The sequence below is a fragment of the Perca flavescens genome, chromosome 10 (assembly GCF_004354835.1).
Source record: "Perca flavescens isolate YP-PL-M2 chromosome 10, PFLA_1.0, whole genome shotgun sequence".
In the NCBI taxonomy this organism is placed as follows: domain Eukaryota; kingdom Metazoa; phylum Chordata; class Actinopteri; order Perciformes; family Percidae; genus Perca; species Perca flavescens.
Window position 1 is genome coordinate 29759221 of NC_041340.1, and position 17925 is coordinate 29777145.

A 17925-nucleotide genomic window follows, 5' to 3' on the forward strand; every position below is an offset into this window, starting at 1 on the left:
CATTGGTAAATTTTAGAAGAGCAGTAGTTGTAGAAAAATTTGGTCTGAAACTGATTGATTGATTTGGTGACAGAATGGAGAAATCATTAATATATTTAAATAATTGTTTAAATATTAGTTTTTCCAACACTTTTGCTATACTACTGATGATGGAAATAGGTCTATAGTTGTTTTAACAAAATGCTTGTACTAAAAGCACTACAGGAGCATTTTAATGAGCATTAGAGGTAGCATTAAATGGACGTAGAAAAATTAAGACACGTTTAAAGTTATTTGAGACATGGAACACAATATTTGTAAGACTTTTTGATTTTGAGATTTTAGACTTTTAAATCCCCTATGGAAACCCTGTTAATAGGCCAAATAATGTATGATGTGAGAACTGAAATTTATACACAATAAAAAAAAAGAAAATTGTATATGCAAATAATGTACATATTTATTTGCATATAGAGCGGGGAATTGAGATCCTATCACAAGTGGTCAGTCAAGACGCATGAGGAGACACATTTTAATGCCATGTATGAACAGGGCCTTTGAGTCAGTAGTTACCTGAAGACATTCTGTTTAAACAGGTATGCACTGATGTGTCCTCCATTCAGGTATCGGACTTCACATCCTGGCCAGATCTCTTGCAGACTGAGGACCCCTGTACGAGGGATGTAGGCATCCTCTTTGGCCTGGACCACGATAATGAGGCTGGTGTCTACAGGGACTACAACAGAGGGAAGGACAGATCTCATTTATTGCAATATGCTGCCACTAGGACATTTTATTTATTTATTTATATATATATATATATATATATATATATATATATATATATATATTAGGGCCGGGACATGATTAAAAAATTTAGTCTAATTACAGGCTTTGTAATTAATAGAAATTAATCGCATTTTAATTCCATAAATATTTGACCTGAGAACAGTGAGAAGTAATTATTTTCACATGGATTTTTAGTATACCATTGAATAATGACTGAATACATAAGCTTAAGCAACACAATATTGTTTATTTTTGTTCAACCAAGTTCAGCAGACCACTGCAATTTTTGCCCTAAGTGTAGCAATAGCATATTTAGAAATATAGTACATTTCAGATATTCAGGTACCCTATAGGTAGGTAGACCTTCTGTAAACTATGTTTTTTTAAATAAAACAATACTTTCAAGTACATTCAGACTTAGTTACCCTGGTCCTTAAACCAGTCATCTGGTGGAGTGTAGGTTGGGTGTGGGTCCTTGTACTCGGAGTCGGGCTAACGTCCACGCTAGCTGCTAAATGTTTTGCGTCGAGGTGATACTTGAGGCTCGATGTGCTGCGGCGACATGCAAATTCCTTGTTGCATAGTTTGCACACAACCCTGCTCTAATCGACGCTTCCATCCGTTCGTTTTTTATAACAAAATTTCCCATCCACGGAGCCAACCAAAGCGTTCTCGTCAGCTTCTTCGTTCATGTTCACTGTGGTTTGTTGTTGTCTGAAGCATTGACATATATAAAAGGTCTGAAGTCATGAACGCTAGTTGGTGCTCCAGTATAATCGGTCCGCCAAAAGTCATCCAGTGGGAAACATCCCGCGGTGCAAAAATAAATGTGATTAAAATGCGTAAACAATGTTTAACGTGTTATTTTTTGTGTAATTAACGCATTAAAGTCTGTAATTAATTAATCTTAATTAACGCATTAAAGTCCCGGCTCTAATATATATATATATATATATATATATATATATATATATATATACACACACACAGTACAGGCCAAAAGTTTGGACACACCTTCTCATTCACTGCGTTTCTTTATTTTCATGACTATTTACATTGTAGATTCTCACTGAAGGCATCAAAACTATGAATGAACACATAAAAAAGTGTGAAATAACTGAAAACATGTCTTATATTTTAGATTCTTCAAAGTAGCCACCCTTTGCTTTTTTATTAATAAGGGAAAAACTTCCACTAATTAACCCTGACAAAGCACACCTGTGAAGTGAAAACCATTTCAGGTGACTACCTCATGAAGCTTATTGAGAGAACAACAAGGGTTTCCAGAGTTATCATACAATGTAAATAGTCATGAAAATAAAAAGGAAACGCATTGAATGAGAAGGTGTGTCCAAACATTTGGCCTGTACTATATATATATATATATATATATATATATATACACACACACACACAATAATATTGAGCACTAATGTTAGGCAAATGACACCTTGGCTGTCTAAAAGTTTCAAACCTGCAGCAAGATCCCTGGCTGTAATATTCCACAGTGACCATTCATTTGAAAGATAAGTTAAAGTTGTTTAATCATTTTTATTAACTTAGTAGTTAGTCTATATTCATAACGTTCCACTTCCAGGATTGCTCCGGTGCGCCGGTGTGGCCAGATGTCCGTTACCTTCCGCTTTCTTTGTGTTGTAATTTTAAACCCTGGTGGATTTATGAGGACTATGGTTAACTGCTCCTCAGATCTCTGTAGGGTAAATCGAGACAGCTAGCTAGCTCTGCCGAATCTGAGTTTTCTGTTCCATGACTAAAACAGCGAGAAACCTGTATGAAACATCTATATGATTTTTTTTTTTTTTATGTAGAGACCACAGGGACAGTCCAATAAATAAATTTGTGGTAAGAGAGAGCCACCACACCAGGGAAAGTAGAGGCATTTTGCTGGATGGTGTGAAAAAAAAAAACAAGAGATGGCTTTGCCAAAGCAAAAAAAAGGTAACCAGACAGTAATCATAGACAGTAACTTAAATAAATATAGCCGCAAGCGGCAATTCGCCGGTTCCAACCCTTTCTTGGCCAACAGAAGGATGTAAATGGACTGCGTTTTTATCGTGCTTTTCTAGTTTTAAAGGGTAACTACTGTTTTTTTCAACCTGGACCCTATTTTCCTATGTTTTTGTGTCTAAGTGACCGATGGGAACTACAATCTTTAAAATTAGTCCAGTATTAAGCAAGATCACTGCAGTTGGCAGTGGTGAAACAAACTACACTGTAGGTTAATAGGGCAATTGTCTAGCCTGCATTTACCTTCACAAAAGTGCTTGTTTTGTCACTGACAAGCTCAGATAAATATTCTAAGTGTCTGACAACATTATGGAAAGGCTTTCTAAGGAGGTCAACCTTTCTGTTAAAGAGTAAGATCCTTTTTTTAAAACATAAAAACATCCGCAAAATTACGTTCGCTAAACCAATCATGAGATGCCGTGTATAAGTACAACACAACCACAACTTACATGATGTAGCCTACCACTAAACAAAGTGCATCCGAGCCTGGTTATGTCGGTGGCGGCCGCGGTGCATCCTGCTCTCAGTCTCAACCTAGCATAAACTCGGTGTTAGCATGGAGGAGCTGCGATGCACAACAAGCAGAGAAAATTACCCAAGGGACCTGCAAGTTCCTTGACATGGATATTGGAACCAGCATATCACATTTCATCACGACATACCATCACCAGACTGGTAGAAACTCACTACGAAGAATGGAATAAGGTTCTCCGGGCTGGCCAAGTAAGCGCGGAGGTAGGCGACCTGTGCATCCCGGCAACGCGGCTGTTTTCGGCGGCTGGACTGACGGTCACCAGGTAGCGGTCGCATCTGACCCCAGATCACGTCAACATGCTTATCTTTCTCAACAAAAATCAGTAGACTGGTGCAGAAGTTTTATGTGAGTTAGCCTACTGGTTATTTTTTATTAGGCTTTGTCCCGTGCCTTGGATAGTTTGGAGTTACATTCTGTTTAAGAACGCCGGCTCACAGCTGCAGGTTCTGCTGCTTCAGAGCGCCGCAGCGCATCTATAATCTATATCTAGAACCTCCAGTTTAACTGCCACAAGTTGTTCTTCTTGTAATTAAGATCTCATCGAGGAAAAATACGCTGTATTTTGTATTTTCATTCCATTTTTAATTTATAAAAAGTTAAATAAATAATGAATTTTAATATAAAAATATTAATGATTAATCGCTAGTCGATCATTAATTCTCCCGACGATCGACGAAGAAAATTTAATCGAATGCCCATCCCTACTATGAAAAGCCGTTTTGGGTCGTCTGTCCACTTTTCCAACAATCACAACTCTAGTTTTGGTTGAAATAAACACATAGTTTACCGATATACATGTGAATATATGTTGGCTCCATACACGCTAGAAGTATTGCTTTTTAAATGGAGTCTGGTGGGTTTAGCGCTAGCAACTTCAGAGCTGTTTCTGGTTAAACAGAAAGGTCTCAAAGAGGTTCTATCTCGGGAGGTCACGTGACCAGCAATCGCAATGGTCGCAGAAAGTTAGAGCTCTCTTACCCACCTCCGCATTTCAAAAACCAGGTCTATTCCTTTTTCTTTGATGTCGAATCGTTTTATCTGTTATCAGAGTGACGTTTTTTTGTGCAAACGCAAAAGTAAAAAAATACGCTGTGAGCACGGTGTATTTTATTTTGAAAATGAACCGGATGTTTTATTTTGTTTCTGTGTTCGACTTCCTGTCCCGCACAATCTGAATTGTGCTGAATTGCTGCGGAGGTCTCCGCAGCAATGTCTGGTAATATGAGATCCTGTCGCATCTCTAATGTGTGTGTATTGCGATTCGCTCAACCAATCAGCGTGCGTCTCTACGTTTGTGTACGGGGTTAAGGCTCAACCAAGCAGCGCGCAGCTCATCTAAATATTCATGACCATACCATATTTGGAAGAAAAGCTCTTGTTACAAATAGGGCCAAAACACAGGGATGCATAAGGGCCAATAAAATATCAACCAGGCCATTTTCAGCCCAACTAATGTTACATACCCCATTAGGAGACCATAAGGAACAGTGTGAAATACCCTATATAATCATTCTATTACCCCTTTAAATAAAACATCAATAATATCTGATGTGATAGGATGTCGAGTTCCTACTGACCCGATTGTTTTGTTACTTAATGACAACTCTAAATTACAAATGGAAAAAGTTAGGGCCCGAGAGCCGACAGCAGCGAAGGCCCTATTGGAACTGAAGGAATTATTAGGGCCCGAGCACGAAAGTGCAACGGTGCCTTGCATTGAAAGTGCGAAGGAACCTATTGTTTTTCGTCAGATTATTATTATTTTTCCAAGTCCTTTGTCACATTTTTGAGGGCTTTAGAATGCACGAAAACTCACAAAAATTTGCACACATGTCACAACTGGTGAGAATTGCAAAGTTCTGTAGTAATTGGGCTCGGGCATTGCCAGGGGGCTCCATAGCGCCCCCTAACGTGCGCCTTAATTCCGACAAAAGTAATAAGTTAATATACCAACTTTTGAGGGAACATAGGTCTCATCTTGAAGTCCATGGTGATAGGTTTAGAAAAAATTCTAAAATTTCCTAAATATTGGTTTTCGGGAAAAAATCATTTTACGAACACTTGTTTGAGGACTTTAGAATGCACGGAAACTCTCAAACCTTTGCAGCCATGTGCAGAATATTAAACTCTTTCATCTGAATTCACATTTAGGCTTGGGAGTGGTACGGTTGCTCTATATAGCCCCCTAATTGGTTTTAACCCTTGGGCACATTTTTGACTGCCTCAATATATACGAAAACTCACAAAAATTGGCGCCCACATAAACGCCTGGGAGCTTTGCTAGACTGTACAGCGATTGGGCCCATACCTGTAAGCGGGCTCCATTGCGCCCCCTAATGCGTGGAAGGCCTTATCTTGGACATAGTTGCTCCTATCTTCACCAGATTTAATACCCATATTGCTCTAATCATTGCGGACATATTTCCCATTTACGTTCATTAGCTCCGCCCAACTGGAAGGCGGCCATTTTTAATTATGCATTTTTCAGGTGTTTTACATTCTTTCAAACTCGTCCTAGGCCGTTATTTCAATCTTCTTGAATCTTTGCAGGTAGTATCTGTTGACCCTCATGACGAAAAGTTATCCAAAGAATTTTGATAGTTGAAAAAATGCACAAGTTACAGCAACTTCCGGTATAAACAGGAAGTTGCGTTATCTTGGCAATAATCATTCCGATTCCCCCGAAACTTGACAAGGTTGTTCCTCATGGCTGGTTTAGCATCTGTGGTAAACTTGGCAGCAATCAGCCATTAGATGGCGCGGTTTTAATTTTTTTTAATTAATCAGCAAAATATTGACATATGGGAAGCCTACTTTGTCTAACTACTCCTGGGATGGGAGTCCGATCGGCACAAAAACTTGCATATAGACTTGGAGGACCCTTGTGACAACAAGTTGACACAAAACTTAGAACAGTTGTTCCTCATGTTCCTCATTCCCAATGAGGCTGTTTGCCAAATATGGCGTCAATCGGCCTGTAGATGGCGCTGTTTTAATTTTGTTAATTAGCAAATTCGCTTTGAGCGAAACCTTTTTTTTTTTTTTTTTTTTTTTTTAACTCCTCCTAGAGCGTGAATCCCATCTGCTCAAAAATGTACACGTAGACTCTGTGGACCCTCATGACAAAGTTATAAAAGAATTTTGATAGCTAACACAATGCGCAAGTTACAGAGGACCAACTTCCTGTAGGGGGCTGTCGAAACAGGAAGTTGCGTATCTTACCGAGATTTATTCCGACACCAAACATGACAGTTTTTCGGCATAGGGGCTTGAGCATCCATGCCAAATTTAGAGTGAATCGGCCATTAGATGGCGCTGTTCGAATTTCTTTTATTAATTAGCCACATTGCAATATATGGGAAATCTACTTTGTCTAACTCCTCCTGGGCCGTGAGTCCAATCTGCACAAAAACTTGGATATAGACTCAGTGGACCCTCGTGACTAAAAGTGATCAAAATAATTTTGATAGCTAAAACAATGCGCAAGTCATGGAGGGAATAGGCGCACAAAAATGGCTCAATAGCGCCTCCTACAAAGTTAAAGAAATTAAGCCCCTGCAGTACGTTTAACGTAGACTAACGAAACTTGGTACATATATGTAACATGTCGAGACGTACAGAAAAGCTCATTGGAGCCTTACCCTAAACCCAACAGGAAGTCCGCCATTTTGAAATCAAAGTTTTTCCACATGTCATACTTTAACGAACTCCTCCTAGAGATTTCTTCCGATCAACTTCAAATTTGGTTTGTGCCATCTTAAGACCTTAGAGATGAAAAGTTGTTAAAAGAAAAACTTTTCATCATAGGGCATTGCCGTGGCGGGGCGGCCATTTTGTGCGTTTTGCCATCAAAACAGGAAGTTGGTCTAACTTGAGTGCACATTGTCCAACTGGCTCGAAACTTTTCAGGATTCATAAATCTAACTCTGAGGACATTTACTGGACAAAAGTGACTCATAGTGCAAATGCACGGTCGCAAGGAGTGGCTTCCGCCAGTAACCCCGACGCGTGTAGAGGCGCGAGGGCCCATCCATCGCTGCTTGCAGCTTTAATTATGCTTGAACTCTCTACAGCAAGGATTAACAAAGCCAAATCATCAACTATCAGCCTATGGGAAAGCGCAGCAGCATAAATATCAGACTTAATGACCTCACCCCACAAGAACTAGAGGAAAGTGATTAGGCAAGGTATGGTTTCTGTTTGTTTGTTTGGTTGGTTTTCCTCGAGACCGCAGAGGGTGGGGGGTGGGAGAGGGTCTTTGTTCTTGTTCAATTTGTGTTTCTTTGTTCTGTGCGCCATCTGACATTACCTGTCACACATTGTGGAATTTGTTTTGTATGTCTGAAGGGGCTAATAAAAAATGTATCACAAAAAAAGAGGTTCTATCTCTGAAGGGATCCTTTCCATAATGTTGTCAGACACTTGTCAGTGGCAAAATGAGCATTTTTGTGAAGGTAAATACAAGCTGGACAATTGCCCTATTAACTTACATTGTAGCTTGTTTCACCGCAGCCAACTGCAGCGATCTTGATTAATGCTGGACTAATGTCAAAGATTGTTGTTCCCATCACAAAAACATAGGAAAATACGGTCCAGGTTGAAAAAAAGCGGTAGTTACCTTTTAAAGACTACTCATACACTTTGACATTGGACTTCAGGGCCTGGGATTAAACCACCAACCTTCTGATTATTCCGCAAACGCTCTAACCCTTACAGCTGCCCATAAGAAGCAGCTTAATCGCCAAAAGTCAAAGCGCAAGCACCACTCAACGGGTTTCAGTCTTTACAAAGCTGAGAAAGTCACTTCAGTTGATTTAATTCTGTTTTGAAAAGGGATAAGATCAAGCACACACCTCTTTCAACAATACAGTTAATGCAATAATAATTCAAAATCTTTGCGTAGGCCTATTCCTCACAATGGACTGAAGATATGTTACATATTTTATGGTGATTGGTCACAGCCTTAATGAATAACCCTTAATGCTAAGCCCCACCCTTTGCAAAATTCTTTGATTGATGGCAGCCATTTTCTGTCCTATTTTTGTTAGGATACTAATTAGGCCTGTAAATTGCCTGTAAATCTGTGTTTGCACTATAAACTTACCAGAAAAGTTGGCCATGTGTGTACATTCGTCCATCACTCCCTTCATGAAGCTTATAGATTCTCTATGTAATGATGGCCGATAGCATTTGGCAAAATCCGTCTTCTTTCCAAGCAGTGTGTTGTTTGCAAGAAGGCTTCTTAGAAAACAAAAAAAATCAAAACAACAAATAATAAACAACAATGCTTCCAGCATAGCATTGTAATTCGATTTGTGATAGCACAAAATTTATGCTATCATCTCTGCAAGTAAATATTTTGTCAAAATTGTGCAAAGAAATTGTGTGGGATACCAAAAAAGAAAATGTATACATTTTTCAATCAGTCCAAAAATTTTAACCAAGTATTTTTTTTTTTCTTTAGAAGTAGTAGAAACAAAACCACAGATGCATCTTCTTTGGGTCATTTATCTATTACATAGATTCAACAGGCAAATCTCTTTGTCCTTTGTAGATTATCTCTACCCAATCTGACCCAAGTGGTGCTTTGTTATTGGATTTATGCTAGTCGTGGGTTAGCGATAAACACCGAAGCCCTTTCCCAATTTGTGCATCCCGGATTCCTGATTACAGAGGAAACAGAACTAGACCTTTAGCTTCTGAAATCAATTAAGTAAGTTGCTGTTTCTTGAGCATCTTTCTGGGGATGCAAAAATTCAAAAAGACCTGAGGGGGAAACTTAAAGGGGTGATAGAATGCAAAACTGATTTTACCTAGTCCTAGTTGACGAACAGATAAATAGGACATACATAGAACCTCAAAATTCCATTGACACCTCTTTCCTATGTGTAACCCTGTCGAAAATTGGGTTAAAATTATAATCGAAATAAAAGTTATAAACTACTGAATTATTTATGTAGATTAATTGCCACTAAATAAAGTTGAGATAAATCACTTTTTTTTTTTTTTACCATTTTTGTTGTCAGTTTAACCAGACGTTTTACAGTGTATTCTGAGGAAGCAGAAAAAAAGAGCCCAGTGAAAGTTTTCTCTCCAAGCTAACGTCTTGAGTTAAAAACGTGCACCATACGACACAAGGTTTTGCAGAGGTTGAAGACTACTTAGAGATGTTGTAAAGATTATTGGCATTGTTGAGGTTCCCTGAGGAAGCCGTGAAACAACAAGAAGTGCCGGTTTCATCTCAAAATGCTGCACTTTGTGCCTCGGCAAGCTAGCTATTCAGTGGTATTTTGCTAGTTGCAACGAGGTTATTTCAACATAAGAAATTACAGTTACGATAAAACGCTAATTTTGGCTAATATGTTAACCTTTTTGGTCACTTTTATTAGTGTTGTTGGAAATGGTTGAATTTTACAAGCAGTATTCTATTAAGAAATAGTGAACTAAGAAATGTAATTCACTGTACTTTTAAGGGCCATTACTGTGTACTCCATTGGTGAAGCAGGTACTGTTTACAGAAAAATACATTTTGCTTTCACGGAGTAAGTCAAATTAAAGGGTGTGTGTGTTTAATGTTAAATATATGCCTAAATAGGGTGTTAAGCTAAATTGTGGATTGTCTTTTATGTCTATTATTTACACTGTGTTTATATGTTAACCATATTTTGTTGGAACAAAAATAATTCTAGCATTATTCAAAACATGAGAGTGAACCAGAGAATAATAATGTTTCAGCAGAAGTATTTTCACTTAGCCAGTGACTATTTTGATTTGTTATGATCTGGTCTGTTATGATCTGGTCACATATCTCACATATTGTACAATGTTGTACAACAGACATATGAGATATATAAAAGAAGTATAAGGTGAAACAGAACAGAGACTATGAACCTGTTTGTAACTGCAGGTCAGGTCTTTTGTGACTACGGAGATTCAACGAGGAAAACCACTGAACCAGTAGATGGCGAGCCACCCTGTGCGACTTCCAGGAAATTGGATCTCCGTTGCTATTGAAACGACTGGATGAAATATCTGGCATGTGTTAGGATTGTGCCAGTTCCCCAGATTGGTACCCACAGCAGATTTACATAGGCAATATTGCACTTTGAACTCATGACTTTTGACTGATTTAACTTCTGTTAGACTGGAACTCAGGAACCACTACTCAGACATTGACCTGGATAGACATTTTGGAGAACTCCACACAAGGACAATTTTATTTTGTTTAAAAGGGCCTGTTTAGGGTTTTATGGTAAATGTAATGTAGATTTCTTTGCAATTCATTCATCTACTAAAGTTGCAGTTAAATTACACCTCTTTTGTGTTGTGTTATGGTTATTGCACTCTAACTCAGCTCCCCGAACCTAGAGTGAGGTGTTAAGTGGGTTACATATGCAAATCTCAAAATTTGAAACTGCCGCTAAAAACGGGCGAATCTCAACCAAGCTCATAGTTGACATCAACCTTATTTGGCTCTAGTCTGTAACTTTGTCACGCCCCAAAATGTACATACACCACTGACCTGAGGTCAGCTTAGTCTTCTGAATAGGTCGCGCAGATCTCAGAAATATTATACATCGTTCGTCTGCTATATCATTACTAAAGTCAGTCAGTCAGTCAGTCAGTCAGTCAGTCTGTCTGTCTGTCAGAGCCGGCCAGCTACGCTGTTTTAGTTGATGGTAGTTCTACTACCATCAAGTGTTAGACTGAGACGGCTACTGCACGTCAACGAGTGAACTCAAGGCAGTCACTTGATTTTCAGGTAGTTTAAAGTGACAAATTGTATCACCGTATTTTGATGTCAAAATGCATATCTACTACGCAAAACGCGCACAGATTGGCAGATCTGTATTTGGAAAACATCTGTTGTCATTCCTGTGCCTAAAAAAAGTAGCACTGACATCAATAGTGATGGAATCATTAGAACGTATAATGGTTGGTAATTTAAGGAGCAAGGTACAGCATCTTTTGGACCCTTACCAATTTGCCTATAATAATGGCAGGGGTACTGACGATGCCTTAAGGCCCAGACACACCGACCAGATGGCCGACCCTCGGCAGAAAAAGCAGTTGGACTGATCAGTCTCTCCGAGTTGGTCAACAGAGTGCCTCAGAACACACCAAAGCGACGAGACGTAATATGTCTCCATAACAGCAGGCGGCGCTAATCTGTATTGTCGCCCAAAAATGAAAACCGGCAGCTGATTGGACAAACGCGTCACGTGGGTCTAGTTTCTCCGGAAATTGAAAGACAGACTGTAATGGCGGCTTGTTCAGAATACAATCTCATATTGTACTAAAATAGTTCACAAAACAGGTTTCTGAAAACATTTTAAGCGAAAAATAGGCCATGCAGTTGCTGAATCGGTCTTCATTTCAGATGGACAAAGGTCAGTTTAAAAGATTTTTGTCAGATTTTGAGGACTCTAGTCACGCGCATACCGCTCCTCGTTTCCGGTTTAGCACTCTACCAATCAGATTGGTCATTTGAGTCCGACTGCTGGCATTGCCCGCCTTCCGATTCAACATGTCAAATTGGCCAAAATGAAGGCCGATGGCCCCTCGGACGGACAACGGCACGGAACACACCGAATAGACTCAAGTCACTGACCTTGCCAGACTGTCCCGACGGCCGATTGTCGGCTTAGTGTGTCTCGGGCTTTAATCACAACTGTACACTATCTTAAAGCACCTTGAAAATCCATCAACTTATGTTCGATTATTATTTATGGACTTCAGCTCTGCATTTAATTGTATCCTCCCTCAGACACTTATATAAATTACAACAGATGGGAGGTGAACCCCTTCATTATTAGATGGTATGGTTCTTTTCTGACAGACAGGAAGCAGCAGGTAAGAGTCAACTCTACTCTTTCTGATACTCTGAACATAAGTACAGGTGCCCCTCAAGGCTGTGTAAGCTCTCCTTTACTTTTTATAATATACACAAATGATTGCAGAAACATCAATAGAAATAACCACATTATTACATTTTCAGATGCTACGGCTATACCTGCTGGAGCTGCTCCCCCCGCGACCCGATACCGGATAAGCGGACAAAGATGGATGGATGGACGGCTATACTATACTACGTCTACTTAAAATCACCAACGACCCAAATCACGTCCTGTATAGTGAGTTTGAGCTGATGCCTTCAGGCAGAAGGTACAGGTTACCAAATTGCAAGCTTAACCGGTACAAATTCTAATTTCAATCAAATTAATAAATAAGAGCTAAGATGTGTGTGTGTGTGTGTGTATTGGCTGCAGTGATGTATGTATGACTAATACTTCTAAATAAGACTTGTGGTACTTAACATTATGGTTATAGGATGTGTAATGATAGGGTACTGGTGCAATATATATATATATATATATATATATATATATATATATATATATATATATATATATATAAACGAACAACCACACACGCACACCACTGTGCATTTAACAGCTTTAAGCACATCAACACAGCATCACCATCTATACCCAAACAACAGCAATACAAATGTATATAAATAAAATACTACAATAACTTTATCTCTCCTAAACAGCAACACCAACCCATTACTTGTAAATAAAATCCATTCCCTTGATCCTTTCTGATGAAACGTTCAATGACCTCGTCATGCAGTTGCGCATCCTGCTTAAGATTAATGAGCAGCTCCTTCTCTATGGCAATAGATGCCAGTGCAGAGAGTCGTCTTTGTCCGGTTGCATTCCGTGAATACGTTTTGATGCGCTTGAGAGCTGAGAAAGACCGCTCAACTGATGCGGTGGACATTGGTATTGTCACGATCAAGCATGTGAGGGCATAGTATGTATGTATGTATGTATGTATGTATGTATGTATGTATGTATGTATATATATATATGCACACAGTACTGTGCAAAGGTCTTAGGCAGGTGTGAAAAAAATGCTGTAAACTAAGAATGCTTTCAAAAATATAAATGATTGTTTATTTTTATCAATTTACAAAATACAAAGTGAGCGACCAAAAAAACATCTAAATGACATCAATATTTGGAGTTACTTTGCCTTCAAACCAGCATCAATTCTTATTAGGTACACTTGCAAAAAGTCAGGGAACATTGAGGATTGTAGACGCAGTGGTTGGCCAAGGAAACTTTAAAAACACATCAAGCTCATTTCCCTTCGAAATCGGAAACCAGTGGGACCCAGGCACGCCCATCTACTGTCCGGAGAAGTCTGGCCATAAGTGGTCTTCATAGAAGAGTTGCAGCCAAAAAGCCATACCTCCGACATAGAAACAAGGCCAGGCTACTCAACTATGCACGAAAACATAGGAACTGGGGTTCAGAAAAATGGCAACAGGACAACGACCCCAAACATACAGCCAAGGTCATTAAGAATTATCTTCAGCGTAAAGAAGAACAAAAACTCCTGTAAGTGATGACATGGCCCCCACAGAGCCCTGATCTCAGCATCATTGAGTCTGTCTGGAATAACATGAAGAGACAAAAGATCTGTGGTTAGTTCTCCAAGATGTTAGGAATAACCTACCAACCGAGTTGGGCTGAAACGATTCCTCAAATAACTCGAATAATTAGATTACAAAAAATCCTCGAAGCAAAATTCTTTGCCTCGAAGCTTCGTTAAATCAATGTAATTAAGGTTGTACGGCTCACTGTGTTTCTGCACGGAGGATTATTACTAGCGCACAGTTTGACGCTTCTGTGGACACAAGACTGACGGCCCAGATTACAAATGAAGGAAGACGAAAATAGCGAGGGTCTAAGTGAAGAGACAGGCGAGAGAAAACGAAAGAAAGGTTGGGATCATTTTAAGCTGCAAACATGCTGCTACATCATCTCTGTAGAAAACATCCAGTGTACTCATCCATTCCACGTAGTGAACCCGACACAAGGTAGCTAACGTCTGCTGCTCTCATTTTACACAACTAGCCAACAGCATACTACTCTACTAATAGCAATGTTTTACCAACAAGCTAAAACGAAAGCTGTCGGTTTGTAGTCTAACTGTTTATTAGTTTGCTACTAATCTTTGGAAACTTAGCTGCTGCCGGAGTCAAAACGGCTCCTCCCCCCAGCATGGCTACTTAATATGCACATGAATGACGTCATCATGCCGGTGATTTCTGCATTCTTTATTCTTTCTCCTCACTGTGTATTAGCCTTCTGAAAATGTGTCCCCCAGAACAGTGTAGTTGAATAGCCCTGCTGTAAGCTTTGTACAGTCACATTTACCCTCTGGTCAGTGAACAGCTCTTTTGCATATCCAGTGCAAAGAGCCAGAGGAGAGAAGGGGAAGGGGGTGAAAAATATTAACATTTGGGCCACCAAAAATGTACTTGGAATTTGGCAATAAAAAACATTTAGCGTTTTATACAAAAGACATGTTTCCTTTTTTTTTAGTACACAGCAATAATAAATATTTACTATTGCGGTTTACTAAGTATTTCTTACTAAGTATTTCTTATCCAATTACCCGATTAAATCGGTAGAATACTCGAATACTAAAATAATCGATAGCTGCAGCCCTACAACAGAGTTCCTTCAAAGACTTTGTGCAAGTGTACCTAGAAGAATTGATACTGTCTTGAAGGCAAAGAGTGGAAACACCAAATATTGATTTAATTTAGATTTCTCTTCTGTTCATTCACTGCATTTTGTTAGTTGATGAAAATAAACTATTAACACTTTTTAACAACCATTTTTGAAAGCATTCTTAGTTTACAGCATTTTTCATACCTGCTTAAAGATTATGCACAGTACTGTATGTGTATACACTATGTACATTTTTATATGGTATTATGTAATTGGGCATTGTGCAATACAGAAGTTATTGACCACAGCATGAGTTAACGGGAAACGTACAATCATTATCAAAATTAAGTGCAATACGAGGGGGAGGATGTGTTGTTGGTTCTCTTCTGTTCTTCGGTGAATGTGAGGAAAGGTGGGCCCCCCCCTATTGTGTGTGGTTATTAGATATTCATTGAAGCATTGGATGAGATAATGTAGGATTGTGTTCTATGTAGGTTAACTGTATGTTCATTATGGGTTTTACGTGCGATGTGTCGCCATTTGTTTCTCTTGAATGCCCAAGACGAACTTCTCCTATAGGAGACAATAAAAGCTTAAATTATCTTGGCAGACAAGCCTCTTTATGTTGCGGCAAGGCTGGCTCTATGCTGGAAAATGGTGGATTGCTCCCTCCATGTTGGATGTCAGCTGCTCCCCCAAGTAAAGGAGATTAAATATAATGTACTTTTATTTTGTCAGCCCGAGCAATGTACTTTTATTTTGTCAGCCCGAGCACCTCGTCAGTGCCTAGGAGGTGAAATAGCACTTCTTCATTTTTAAGATAATTTGTTGGGGCATTTCTGCCTTTCATGGATAGGACAGCTCAGATATGAAAGGGGAGAGAGAGGGGAAGACATGCAGGAAACTGTCACAGGTCGGACGTCCACACTCCATACTTGGTCCATCCGTTAAGTCCCTACTAGAGAAGGACAGGCAGATTGTAATGCATCTGTTGTACCGAACCGTTGTGATGAATACGGAGCTGAGCTAGTAAGCAAAGCTTAAAAGGGGTGATAGAATGATTATATAGGGTATTTTACACTGTTCCTTAAGGTCTCCTAATAGGGTATGTAACATTGGTTGGGCTGAAAATTGCCCGAATGCTATTTTATTAGGCCCTTAACTACCCTGTGAATATGGCTCTATTTGGAACAAGAGCTTTTCTTCCAAATATGGTATGCTCAGGAATATTTAGAATGAGCTGCACGCTGATTGGTTTGAGCAAACTACATAGAAAGACATGGGAGACATATTTCAGACACTGCAAAGTTATACATTGTTTGTCGGGCTATTTTGTTATTAAATTCACTTCTGAGACTTTTTTAAGCGAGAAATCAACTATATAAAGCTCAAATATGGGCCGTTTTAAGAAAATTGATGGCTAATTGCAAATTTGGTAAGACTGTGTGTCGGAGTTCAGCGGCCGGTGTTGTCTGTGTTGCTGCCTTGCCGCCCAGCCTGCCTTCCTTCACAGACCCCGGCCTGCTATGAGATACTTGGAGCTCCGTCACGGCTGGCAGCCCACAGCACTCCATACCCGCGAAAAGTCACCGTTTTTTACACTAATGGACAACCAAGGGCCTGCAACTCCCCTCTTCCTGCTAGCTAAATGGCCCGTGTGTGAGAGTGAGAGCGCGGTCAGCGAACTTGTTACACCAGCAATCTCTTACCACAGTTCCAGTTAATCTTGGGTGGGTGTCAGCTGCCGGCATAACTAGAGTAGCTATATTTAGGGGTCCAAGCCCGAGTCTGGAAGAAACGGCGTGTAGCAATAGCTACGCCGTTCGCACAGCAGGGCTGTGGAACCCTATTGTTTTTCTAAGGATTTTTCTTCTTCTTCTTCTTCTTCTTACTTATTATTCTTCTCCGCCTAAAACTCCGACTGCAGCCTAAACCGTACATAGTGGGGAGTTGCCATTTTCAGGACTGGTCCCAAACCCCGCAAGGACCTCAGTCGCAAAAATTGACCCATTTCCACCACTAGGTGGCGCTATTTCAGACAAAAACGCGTTTGGCCCTATAACTTCCACACCGTACACCCGACATTCAAAAACAATACATCTACGCGTTCCCTGGATCCAACTGAATCACGTGATATAGGCCACGCCCATTTCCGCCTAGACTTTTATGCCTTAAAAATCGCAATTTATCAAAAACCTACTTTTTTGAACTACTCCTACACCGAGCGACCAATCTGCACGAAACTTGGACCGTGACATCTCCAGACTGGCCTGACTAAAAGTTATGGAAATAAATTTTATACGATAAAAATTGCGCATATAACGCACAAGCAAATTTGCGTAGCTAACTATGAAAACACCAACTTTTCCATATCTCAGCCAAAATGAAAGCTATCAACCCCAAACTTTAGATTATTCTTTGCCATGCCCCTCTGGAGGGACCCCATGCGTTTTACGAAAATTGGTCACTAGGGGGCGCTACAACTACAAAAAGTTTATATCTCATGAGCGGCTCATCCGATTTATCACGGAATTTGACGTACCATCTGGGGCCAATCTTGAGGCCATACCTAGAATGGAGTACCGAGGGGTCAAAGTGGGCGTGGCCTATGGGACCCAATGTGACCCAACTCTAGATTCACCACTTACGCTAATGTGAACAACTTTAAATTTACAGGGTAGATGGACAATGGGCCGTGGATCACACCTACCAAAAATTACACATGTGGACCACTAGGTGGCGCTGTAATGGTTTTTTGTCATTAACTCCCACAATACACATCAAACATTAAAAATTCTTACATCCACTTATTCCTTGAATCAAACTGAATTGCCTGATATAGGCCCCGCCCATTTCAGCATAAACGTTTTTTTTTCGCAGTATCGCAAGAACGTGCAAAACCAACTTTCGCGAACTCGTCCTAGGCCGTTCGACCGATCTGCACGAAACCTGGTAGTTAGCATCTCCAGATGGACCTGACAAAAAGTTATGGAAATCGTTTTGCTACGTTGAAGTATGCCAATTTGACAACCAAACAAATTGTCCTAGTTAGCTACGACACAC

General features: G+C 39.8%; 1 protein-coding gene across 2 annotated transcripts in view; it reads right to left on the minus strand.

The window, feature by feature from the left end:
• Positions 1-17925, minus strand: part of abhd18 (abhydrolase domain containing 18) — a 64401-nt gene that overhangs the window by 3243 nt on the left and 43233 nt on the right. The window contains exons 12-13 of one of the 2 annotated variants that reach the window (XM_028589256.1): positions 8436-8569; positions 553-715 (exon numbers count right to left, since the gene is read on the minus strand). In XM_028589256.1, the coding sequence (XP_028445057.1) occupies positions 553-715; positions 8436-8569 (297 nt within the window). Of the gene's footprint in view, positions 1-552; positions 716-8435; positions 8573-17925 lie in introns of both variants that reach the window. The other variant, XM_028589255.1, reaches the window with a different exon arrangement.